At 32.1% G+C, this 12,391-nt stretch overlaps 1 protein-coding gene across 1 annotated transcript in view; it reads left to right on the plus strand.

Moving 5' to 3' along the window:
* Positions 1 to 814: 814 nt before the first annotated feature.
* The window catches only part of Orco (odorant receptor co-receptor), a 66,237-nt gene continuing 54,660 nt past the window's right edge, over positions 815 to 12,391 (plus strand). The window contains exon 1 of the mRNA XM_075362596.1: positions 815 to 1,144. Coding sequence (XP_075218711.1) covers positions 815 to 1,144 — 330 coding nt within the window. The remainder of the gene's footprint in view (positions 1,145 to 12,391) is intronic.

Raw genomic sequence — 12,391 nt, forward strand, 5'->3', positions numbered from 1 at the left:
TCAGAAAAGTAAATCGTATTCCTTTAAAATTTATAATCGTAAAAAATGTTTCGACTATATTCCAACAACAATGATATTTTTGCAGAAGATAGGAACTAATTTTATTCTCTTTTTTTGTCTACTCCATCATTTTTACAGACGACGGTTTTTCAGGAACAACGTGCGTAAAGAAGTTTTTAAAATACATTCTACATTCTTCTTTATGTTTTTGTGAATCACATATTTTAAACTTTGAAAGATGGGATATTTAAAAGAAATTCTTTTGTTAATATAGTATACAACAGATCAGTTAAAATGAAAATGAAAAAAAAAACAGATATATTTAACGAAATCTATTTCGGTTTAGTTATGATTTACTTGTAAACAGTGTCCATTTCACGATTTGGTTTATGAAAAATCTAAAATAACGATCGTATTATTAATTATTTTTTCGGTCAGGTAGTGTTATACCGTTATTAGATCAGAAAACCGATTTAAATGCATCACAACCGAGTAGAAGAATCCTCCCTTTGTTTACGCTCACTTTCACTTTAATTGCACTTGAGTTCCGTTAATCTTAGACATTAACTAATAGACATTTAATCTCTAGACAGTAACTCATCTTCCATTAAAGATTATAAAAAGAATTATTGGAGCCTAGAAATTTTGAATTAATTTCAGAATAAATATTAATTTTATTTACGGCTGTTATAATATGACAAAAGGACGAAAAAATTTTTTATGTAGCTATTCTAATGTCAAACGCTTATTAATATAGTTTTAATTTTTTTTTATTTTTTATTTTAGGATACATTTCAAGGAAAGAGAAGAGAAAATGCAGAAGGTGAAAATGAACGGTCTGATCGGGGATTTATGGCCCCATATCAGACTGATGCAACTGACAGGACATTGGTTGTTGGAGTACCATGAGAATAATGAAAGTATTATGAGATTATTTCGTAAGATATACTGTACATTAACAACAATACTTGTCCTTGTACAATTTATATTCATATTCATTTTTCTCGTATTCTACACGTATGATTCGGATCAAATGGCTGCCGGAACAATTACAGTACTGTTCTTCTTACACAGCATCACAAAGTACTTATATTTTGCATTCCGAAGCAAGTACTTCTATCGCACATTTAGTGCTTGGAATCAGGTAATTTTTTCGATTAATTAAATTAATACATATATATCGATTGATAAATCAATACGTAAATCGATGCATTTTTTATTGAAAGCTTTTATTTTATAAACGCACAAAAAGTAAACAAAACTTATTTAACTTACTCATTTCTAATCGGCGTTGACTTAAAAACCCCAAAATTGAAATATCATTATTTTTTTTTTATTTCTAGGAGTTTTAGTTTTGAAGTCAAAAAAAAGTTTATTTTATTTTTAATATTTTTATTTTACTTACGGTGCCCGTAAAAATAGTGCTACATGTATGAAAAAGTTTTCCGAAAGAAATGCAAAGCCTGTATCTAGAGATGAGAATAGAGAGTGAGCTGAACTCTCTGGAACGTGGGATATTTATTACGGTATTTTATAACTCGAGTTTATATTTGCAAATCGATATAAAAAAAAAAAAAATTAAGTCAAATAAATTTTTTCAAATCGTTAATAAATAGAACTTTTAAATTTAGGACCATTTTTTACACATAATATTTTTTTCGTTAATGCGATTTTTCAAACGATCATCTAAGAGTTCAACGTGAAATACTCCTCTCAGGGTACGCTATATTTCGATACTAAGCGATGACGACAGATAAATTAGCTATGCACATAATGTCGTATTTTTTTCAAGGTTTTCCACTGATGTTATCAGGAAGAAATTCAATACGGGACGTTCAGAGTAACCTTTTCCAAATGTAAAAAAGGAATTTTCGAAATCAATGAACAGGGTAAAATAAGGCTTGCAAGTACATAAATACGGGTGGATTAACTCGTTCTGCACTCTAGATAGTTATAGGAATTAAAAAATAAAATTTTTTCGCAAACGATACTAACTTTTTTTATACTAATTATCTCTATCCTATTTTTTCCATTCAGCCGTGTACAGTAGACCGATCCTCAAGGAAATCGAACACGGCATTGAAAAGCCAAACTAATTTAGCTTTTTGACCCGTAAAGAATTCAGAATGCAAATTCTTTATTTTCAAAATTGATTACGTAATATATATATATTTTTTTTTTTTACAACTCAACGTTTCGGACAAATTATGGAAGTAGAATAATTTTCAAATTCTGCGGTGATGAAAAACAAAAATGTTTATAATAAAGAAAACTTATTAAGATCCGACCCCGGAGGATCTAGACGCGTAATAGTAATCGATGCACAGAGAAATAACATTTCTATCTTCATTGTCAAAAAAAAAAACAAACATTTAAAACGCTGTGAATTAACATTTTTAAAAATATAAGTCATTTAAAAATGGATGAATTTTAATTTATAACTGCTCTAAAGCTAATGCCAATATAATTTTTAAGGGATAAACGTTATAACATTTTAAAAGAAATTTTTATCAACAGGTAAAGAATAATAATTTAACCTTAAAAGTTTAGTTAACAATGCCAACGATTGAATATTACACTTTTAATTCATCTGATGTAGTTTTTCGTTAAGGGTTAAGGGTAAAATCTCTAAACAGTGATGAGCGAACTAAAAAAAATTGTCCTTCGTTTTTAATCCAAAACTATTTCGATTTCAATGAATTCCTTTTTATTTCCCAGTAATATGTAGGCCAAGTAATTGTAGTTTTAGATTATCTACTTTTAAGTTCAAATTTGTTTCCCTCTACATTCAGTAGCGAGTTGAGTCACTAGCAGACGGTACAAAAATAACAAATTTTAGGCGTCCGCGTTATAAAATTGTGACCACGTATATCACGAAATTTATTAATTTCGGAAAGTAACTGAGTGAAGGAAAACATTTTCATTATTATTATCCGTTATTTTATGAATAAAAAATACGATTAGGTCTAAATATGAGTGAAGCGCAGAAACAGAGATAAGCGAACAAGCTCCTCTTCCGAACGGTTGAAATTGATTATCTCATATTTTTGGGAAAAATTTTATCGTGAATTCTTATCGGTCAATCGAATTTTATTCCTTGACACGGTAACGGATACAGAGGAACCCCCGATCAATATAAACGTAGAATTTTCTAAAATATTTAAGTTATTTCCTAGATCGTTGGGAGGAAGGATGCGGACCGGGCTGGGAAAACCTTTATCGCGCCCCGCTCTAGAAATTTTACGAGGAAGACAGGGACTACAATATTAAATCACGACCATAAAAATATTAAGTATGTCCTTATATCGTCGCGAAAAACCTAAGAGAAAATTTGCGTCTATTCTCTTAGAGATCCGCCATAGAAATTTATTTTTTTATTAATGATGATACTATAACCGATACGCTCTGTAATTACATTATAAATTGGAAAAAAGGTTTTTGTCTACAATGTTGATTTTACAGCACAACTTGTAGTCACTATGGTGATCAAAATGGGGCGATATCCGTCATTGTCTGTTCAAACATGTCTATATTTTTGTTACGTGTCCTCCGCATGAGTTCATATAAATATGAGTCCCGTAACGCAGTTTGTTCCTCAATCTTGTCTATTTCATAATATTTCGATTCCTCTAGTTTGATTTTGATGTGTCACAATTTTCTGCTGTAAAAATACGCACGTTTCTCTTTACTTTCTAAATAATAGATTAGTTGCAAGAAAGACGTTATAATGTAATATATTTATTCACTTCATGATATGATGCGACCGATGGATGAAGGCATAATGAATGCAGAATCTTGCAACGAAAACCGATTAAAACACTGAAATAGTTACAATATCGATAAAGTAAGAATTGAAAAAATCTGTTTCATTTTAACCAATGCATTGGCTCTAAGAGAAAACACCCGAAAATTCATAGTCCTTTCGTCCTTCCATTGATTCTAATGAAAAAAGTAATATAAATCGACGTTAATTTCCATCCGAATAAATATAACACCACTTTACGAGATTCTAAACTGTATTTGAATAACGAGCTACCAGTCTAATAACATCCTTTACAAATATTTTAAATACGTATAAAAATGTCGGCCGAATTTATTAATAATACTGGTCAACATGATTTTTGTCTCACGAGTACCAATAGCTGCACTTATTGCAGTTTTTATCCTGTTTTCAAATATGTATTGGAATATCTCCATCACCCACAGTTTTTTATTTTAATTTTTTTAAATATTTTAAAACCTTTTTTGTCCATTGCCAAATAAAAGCTCCTATAGCATTGTAAATATGATGGAACCGAATAAACTACCTCAAAGGGTAACGTTACTATTTTGTGCAGGTTCAGACGTGTATAGACACGTGCAAACGTGATCTAGTGTAGCATACATTCATCAGAACGATGCCAGTTGTGAGATAGCAGTGAACCAGTAAACACGTCATTGTGAGTGCTTCGTGTGTCTGAATTATTGTGTATTACATATTTGTAAATTTATTTCTTTTTAATTAGTCGTTGGTTATAAAATGCGTAGAGTTTGTTTAAATCATACTAACAATTTTTATTATGCATGCGGTTAAGTGACGTTCAAGTCCCAAAGGCGAAACCTAACTCACTCCATTAATAAAAAGGAGTTATGAACTTTATTTTGGGTATAAAGTCGGGGACCAAACAAGGGCCTGGGCCCCACGCATCTGTTGTTTATCGTGTTCTAAGCTTCTCGCTGCATGGAAAAATGGCACACATCACATTTGCTATTCTTATGATTTAGAGAGAACCCAAAGATCACTTTTGACTGTTATTTCTGCTTAACAAACATTACAAGGGATTACGTCAAAATCAAAACATACAGTGGTGTATCCTATCTTGCAATCTGCAATGAGACCAGTTCCACACTGGAAAGAATTGCCCGTAGTAAAGCCTCCAGAGCATGTGACATTAGATGAAGTGAGCTCAAAGTCTGATGGAAGTAAGGAAGAAAAAGAAACAGATTCTGGTAATACAACTTTTGAACAAAGCAGTTTATCTGAACCTCATTTACTGACTCAAGGAAATTCTAACGATCTCATACGAGATTTAAAGTCATACAAAAAACAGTCTGAAATGCTTGATTTCCGGCTAAAAGGATGGAATCTTCTTCAAAAGAATACAAAGATATGTACTTATCGTAGTCGTCATTCTGAATTTAAAGACTATTTTTCTGAAGAAAATGGCTTAGTGTTTTGTAATGAAATTTCTTCTCTTATGGAGACACTTTGTAATGAACATAATCCAACAGAACGGCGCTTGTTCATCGATTCTTCTAAAGACAGTTTAAAAGCTGTGCTTCTGCATAATGGCAATAAATTTCCATCAGTACCTGTGACACTCTGCTAGTATGAAAAAAACATATACAACTTTAAATCTATATTGGAAAAGCTTCAATATGCAGTGTATGAATGGAATATTTGTGGTGATTTAAAGGTAATTGCACTCACTCTTGGTCTACAGCTTGGTTACACAAAGTACTGTTGCTTTTTGTGTGAATGGAATAGTAGGGACAGAAAAAAACATTTCATTAGAAAAGAATGGCCTAAACGCGAATCACTCATTCCTGAACAGAAAAATGTGAAACATGACCCATTGTATAATCCTAAAAATGGGTATCTACCTCCGTTACATATCAAACTAAGATTAATGAAGAATCTCTTCAAGGCGATGGATAATACTCCTGATTTCATATACTTAAAACAGAAGTTTCCTAAAATTAGTGTTGCAAAAATTAAAGAAGAAATATTTGTGGGTCCACAAATACGACCATTAATGAATGATGAAAAGTTTGAGGAACTATCGAATCCACTGTAGAAAGCAGCTTGGCAAACATTCAAAAATGTTACTCAGAGTTTTTTAGTAAATCGAAAGGTGGAAAATTAATTACCATGATATTAACGATCTTATAAAAATTTGGGTTGTAATATGTTCATAAAAGTACACTTCCTGCACTCGCACCTAGATTTCTTCCCGGAAAATCTTGGCGCAATGAGCGATGAGCACTCACTGGGAACACTTTCATCAGCAGATTTCAGCTATGGAAAAGAGGTATCAAGGTAAATGGAATCCTAATATGCTGGCCGATTATTGTTGGACCATCAAGAGGGATGCTCCACAGGCGAAATATGGCACAAAATTACAATTTCTTAGTTGAGTGAAATATTTGAATATTGTGTAGTTAAGAATGCAGAAAGTATTAAAGTGTTTGAAATTATTAATGCCTGTCTCTCGAAAACCTTGCCTGAGGAAGAAAAACCGATATCATATTTGAATTCAGGAGAAAAAATACTATCAGAATCACATATCTTTCTTCCCGAGACAAAAAAAAATTCTTTTTTGTTCCCCAGTGTAATTACTTATACTATCTGTTTTAAAACTGATAATAAAAGAAAGACCTTTATTCCATTTGTATAAATAAATCAACCTTTCGAAACCGCGATTGAACTCAGATATCGACCTACGTTTCTCGTAAATTCAATTCGCAAATTAACTAGCAAGGGCTTCATGATGAATAACAAGTACGATGGTCCTTAATAATGTCTTAAGTTTTTAATTTCGATCGATGCAAAAAGATACTGAACATTGACGCAGTATACGTCTTTTTTTTGTCTTCAGTCATTTGACTGGTTTGATGCAGCTCTCCAAGATTCCCTATCTAGTGCTAATCGTTTCATTTCAGTATACCCTCTACATCCTACATCCCTACAGTATACGTTAGGAAAAGTAAAATAATTAGTCAAAATCCTAGCTGCATGTCGATATTCACTTACCTAATCCGTAACTTCTATTTACAAAATCGTTTTACATTAGTTCTAATTTCTCTAATTTAAAGAGAGAACTAAAACAGCCAGTACAAAAATCAATACAGATAAATGAAATAACACTCTGTATCTGAATATCGACGTAACTAATCAAAATCCCAGTTCACAGTATAATCTCCCGATGCCTCGAATTTAAAAATCGTAACTTCTAAAATTACTAATATTTACTTGTTTGTTTATTAATTCAAACTCTAAAAAACGATAATGAACATGCACGGTCGAACGTATCAATATGTATAAAATAAACCATTTTTTGAAATGGTAGATTGCAGCTGAATATCGATCTACCATTCGAGTAACCTTAATTCACAAGTCATTTCGTAATGTTCTTAGAATGGAAAATAACTCCGATATATATTATAAGTAATTACAGTTTCTTTTTTTCTAACTGAAAAAGTTAAAACAACCAACATCTATGTGCATCTGCGAACGAATCGGAGTTTTGATATAGGATATTGCAATAAGTTTCTGATTGGAGTTAAGAAAGCTACTCATCTCGAATTCAATTTTCAATTAAAAGAGCTTAATTAGATCCAATAAACACATAGCACTAGCATATGAATGAATGTTTCCAAATAAAAAAACAAAAATCTATCTGAAGTTAATGCAGTGTAACTCCATTTTTATCTGACGTTTTCTTTGCTGGACACTAAAAGCGAATAAAAATTAAAAACTATTTAGTTACAATAAACAGTTTATTTTCTATTAAATAACAATAAAACTAAATAAAAGTAATTTATTCGATACGATTATTAATAAAAATTTTTATTTTAAACTATTTTGAAAGACCGCTATTATACAACCATTAAATATCTGTGCCCTTGCTTTCGATGTTGATACTAATACTACAGATGAAAACTGTATTTTTCCATTTATAAAAAACTCGTAACAAAACTTTTTTAATAAGTTAAGATAAACAAATCTACTAAAATAACCCTATAATTAAACTAGATAACTAACTGACGAATAGAGGTGGGTAAAATAGGTGATGAGTAAAATGTTATTTTTTATAACGTGCTTCTTTAAACAAATAAATTCCACGGGATAAAGGTTTAGCTAGCGCGTCGATATGAATCCGTCAATATAATCGTCGTTTTATCTTAATTCCTAGGAAAGTCGCATTAAATTATACTAAATTATCTAATTTAAATTTTAAAGTAGATATAAATATCTTATCTTCATTCGATTTAATTTTTTTAGCTGAAACCATCTGGATGTTGTTGATACTGCTAAATCGTTATCAGTATATTTAGATACTAACTAGAGACTATTAAAGCGACATCTCGACATACTGTGTCGGTTAAATGGTTAAATGGTAGGAAGATAATTTATCACAACGAGGAACAATAACAGGCCGTGTATCGATCATCCAATATACCGTTCGTGATATTTGCCTTTCAGGAAGATTTACCTTTCACAACAGTAATTTTCTCTCGGCTGACAAACTAATATTTTATAAGGTTATTGGTTTGCTTGGCATTTCTCCCGCCACCATTCCATTCGGTCGCACTAAAGCATAAGACCGAATCTCTGTGGCAGAAAAGGCTACTGAGCCTAGAAACAGTTGAGCGACCAGTGTCCTAATAGCTCCTAGAGTCCACATATCGCTGGGCGAACGTGTTCACAACTTACCGTCTCCCATTCAAATTAGCGATCGGTATCCAGAACATTAAATTTCCCTAACTCCTTTAGCAAACCAGATACAATTTTCTCTTAAATCTACAAAACAAATAGCTATCAAATACATTTTTTTAGATATTCCAGACTAAAAAAACCGAAGTCAAGTTAGCTTTTTGCTTTAATACGTCCAGAAAGAAGTTGCTTTAATACGATCTTATTACATAACTAGCATCAAGATGTTTTACGGTTTCTTTACTTCACACGTGTAGCGAATTATCGGTTGTCTATTCTTATCTGACCTGATTACAGTCTTCAATGGGCAGCATATATTGAACGCTTCCATAAATAACATTAACAAAATTTTTAATATATTTATTTTGATTCTTTACACTATCTGTGCTGGCCATTTTTTCGGCTGTGATGCGTATGATGCATCCGGGGTATAAAAGGCGCCGATCAGAGTCGGTTTCTTTGAAGATAATACTGTTACTGTTCTGTGTACGGCATTCTTGTGATGAACGGAGTGAAGTTGTCAGTTGGGGGGCTGAATATCAATTGTATTTCAGCGGGCTCGGCATACCAATAAAGCCTAGCAGGGGATTCTTGTTACTCTCGCCGCCCGGATCGGAAAGACAATTTATAAAATACAAAGAAGCAGTGTTAGTGAAAATACATTAAAAATTAATTTCGCCACGTTTTATCCAGGATTTATTACTTAAAATTTGGAAAACGTTAGAAAAATAGCTTCGACCGGGTCGATTTACTAGTGCATATTTAAATAAAAATCTTAACCTGTAAACTTACTTATCCGTCTCTATAACTATCGGTAATTTAATTTATATTTCGGTAACGAGTGAAGATGTGAGTGAACCGCGAGGTGCTCCCTAAAAAACGTTGGAATTTTTTAAATAATTAAAATGACCATGTTATTGTCTACTCTGAATAAATACAAACAGGCAGAAATGAGTTAGCCAGACGCTAGATAAATAGGAGACAAACATAAACAGAAAGATTCGGCTAGATATTTACTTCTCTTACTTCTGCTTTTCTTCTCTTCGTTCTCCCTATCGTCCATCTATTGTTTCTTCTTCTTTCTATTTTACTAAAAAAATACATAATATTAAATAATTTGGGGCAATAATTTTAGAAAAGTAAATTTGAATATGCTCATATTCAAATACGATGCTCATAAAAAAACAAATCATAATCTACATTTTTGTATAAAATTTTCAAATAATAGTGATTCCATTGTTTTATATATATATAAGTAAAATCAAAGAAAATACAGTAAATAGTATAATTTTTATGTATACATAAACTTCATAATCAAGATATTTACTGGATCTTAAAAATGTGTCACCTTTTGTATGAAAGTATACCTATATAAGGTCCGGTACTTTACTATCGCGTTAGTTTCTAAGCACGAGTAAGTCTACCGAATAAATTTTGCAACGATACTCCATAAATTCAATTCTACAAATCTTGTTAGTAAAACCGGTTCTATGCGTGAGATTTCTGTTCCGTTGTAGTTTTATCGTGCGTTTAATCAGACAAAATTTGCGTTTATGCACAACAATCGTTTACAGAGTTGTTGAGCATAAAATCAATAATTCAACCCAAAAACATTACAAAGGCTCATGATAAAATGTCTTTGCTCCTCGTAGAGAAAGACCAAATAATAAAAGAGGCTTGAAGCACCGAATGTTAGTTTTACACGATATTTGTATTACGAAATAGACGAGTAGCGTCTATTTCGTTCCCATCCGATTATCTCATCGAACGTACTTTTCGATCGACAGACACTTCAGCTTATTGAAGCGCAATTAATTAAGGTGATAATAAATGCAAACATAAATAATAAATGAATTCTGATGGTAGGTGAAGTTATCTCAAAAAGTAACCGTCTTAGTTTTTATCGACGTCACAATAGTTAATTTCACCCCACAATATTATATGGTTTTGAAAGAACGCGTTTCCATTCTATCGGTGACTCTCAGCATTACAGCAAAGGGATTTGACCTCACGTTTTCGCTCGCATTCCTTTTGCGTACACCGGAGTTACAAGAGATCGTTCACATTTTCCGTACAAAAGGAGGAGCGATCGACATAGCGAGCCCTAACATCAGCACCTTTGATGACCAAACACTACCGTGACGTAATTTCAGAAGGGATTCTCGCTTCCTAGTCGTGGACACAATAATCGTTCGTTACGAATGGTTATTTACGCAATCACAATCAGGCTTACGACGCATCCGGTAAAGATAACTATTTGTACTGGCATTTTGAACACAATTCTCTAAAAACCTTGTACGCTTTTGTTTAGTATGAGTTATTAAAGGAAGTGAAGGCAGGAACAGGCTCGAAGTTGTTTTCTGGGTCAGCATAAAAGTATAATAATTTTTGTAGGAAGCTCAAGTAACAGCCAATTGCATTGTTTCCGATATAATTGTACAAAACCTTTATTGTGTTCACGATATTCCATGTCGTTAAAATACAATCGTATGCTAAAACAGCACAAGAGTAGAAAAGGCTGACTCCTAACTATACCTTTAAAAGTGTCCTGAAATATCGAGTTGGTTGTTTAAGCCGTAAAAAAGTTCGGCGACGCAAGTAGGGATAATTTTTACAGCCTTCGAAAATTTAGCCGAGCGACACTAAAATAATTTTTTTTATATATCATTAAAATAAAGTAAAAAAACAAAAACAATTATTTAATAATTATTTAGGTGATATTATTCTATTTTTTACTTCTCATAAGAACCGATAGGTCAAGCCGACAGGCCTAATACGAGTATATCGGCTGAGATAATAAGTCCTAGCACAAACCGAGGCGAGGCGACATGGTATCGACGTTCGCTAACATTGAGCTCTATCTTAACGTCACTGCGTGTAGGCTAAGAAAAATCGGTTAACTGCTTTACTTTTGCGCAACCGGGCGAAAATGTTTTTTTTTATTTTCAATAAATTCAAAAGACTTTTCGATAAATTATTTTCCTTATAATTTTTAAAACTGAACGCAAATTCCATTCCATATTTTTTTTATTAACGTTTTCAGTTGTACTTTGCAATCAACTGCATTTTGCATTTAATCTGCATCCACATGTTTGATTATGTATTCAACAAATTCAAGAACAAAGACAGATGAATTTCATAAAAATAAGATCATATAGTTCGGTATTACTATCTTTTCAGTTTTAATTGTTTTTTGATAATTTTTGAGTTCGCCCTGGTAATGCGTACAAAAACACAATGATATAAACAGATAAACCGAACATGCAAACACACATATATGTTTTAGTGCACTGGATATGGTATCCGTTTAGATATAAAATGGGAAAGAGGAAATCCTAGAAAAGTAAGAGACCGTTGGTAGAACGAGGCAGTCACTTTAATGTGGGTATCTTCCCTAACCCGTATATACTTAGGTCAGGGAAATCGATTCCCTGATCTGCGTACCCGTAATTCTTATAAGTATTATATTCTTCTATCTTTATATTCTTTATATTTATCTTCTTTATATTCTTCCGTATATTCTTATAAGTATCTCAAAATTCTTATAAATGTAAGATGAACGAGGACTACACCATTTTTCGGCTGTGACTACTGTAAATTTAAATATTAGCCGACTCAGAATTTGTGATTTATTTACGCTGTTCATATTAAAACGATATTTTAGCGTGTATGCTATAATTACAGAAACAATAATAATCGATAAAAATTCATTTAAATTTTAATAAAACAACTAAACTGTGAATGCTTTAACACTTGTATTCGCTCCGTTTAAGTGAACTTACTTGGTAGTTAATTATTCAGCCGATCAATGATATTCGTGCGTCTCTTATTAATTCTATTGCGTCCTTCTTTCTCTTTCATCCTCCCTCCATACTCTCTGACTCTCTCTCTTGATATATAAATAGAGAATTAATT

This window comes from Lycorma delicatula, chromosome 4 (genome assembly GCF_047948215.1).
Source record: "Lycorma delicatula isolate Av1 chromosome 4, ASM4794821v1, whole genome shotgun sequence".
NCBI classification, from domain to species: Eukaryota; Metazoa; Arthropoda; class Insecta; order Hemiptera; family Fulgoridae; genus Lycorma; species Lycorma delicatula.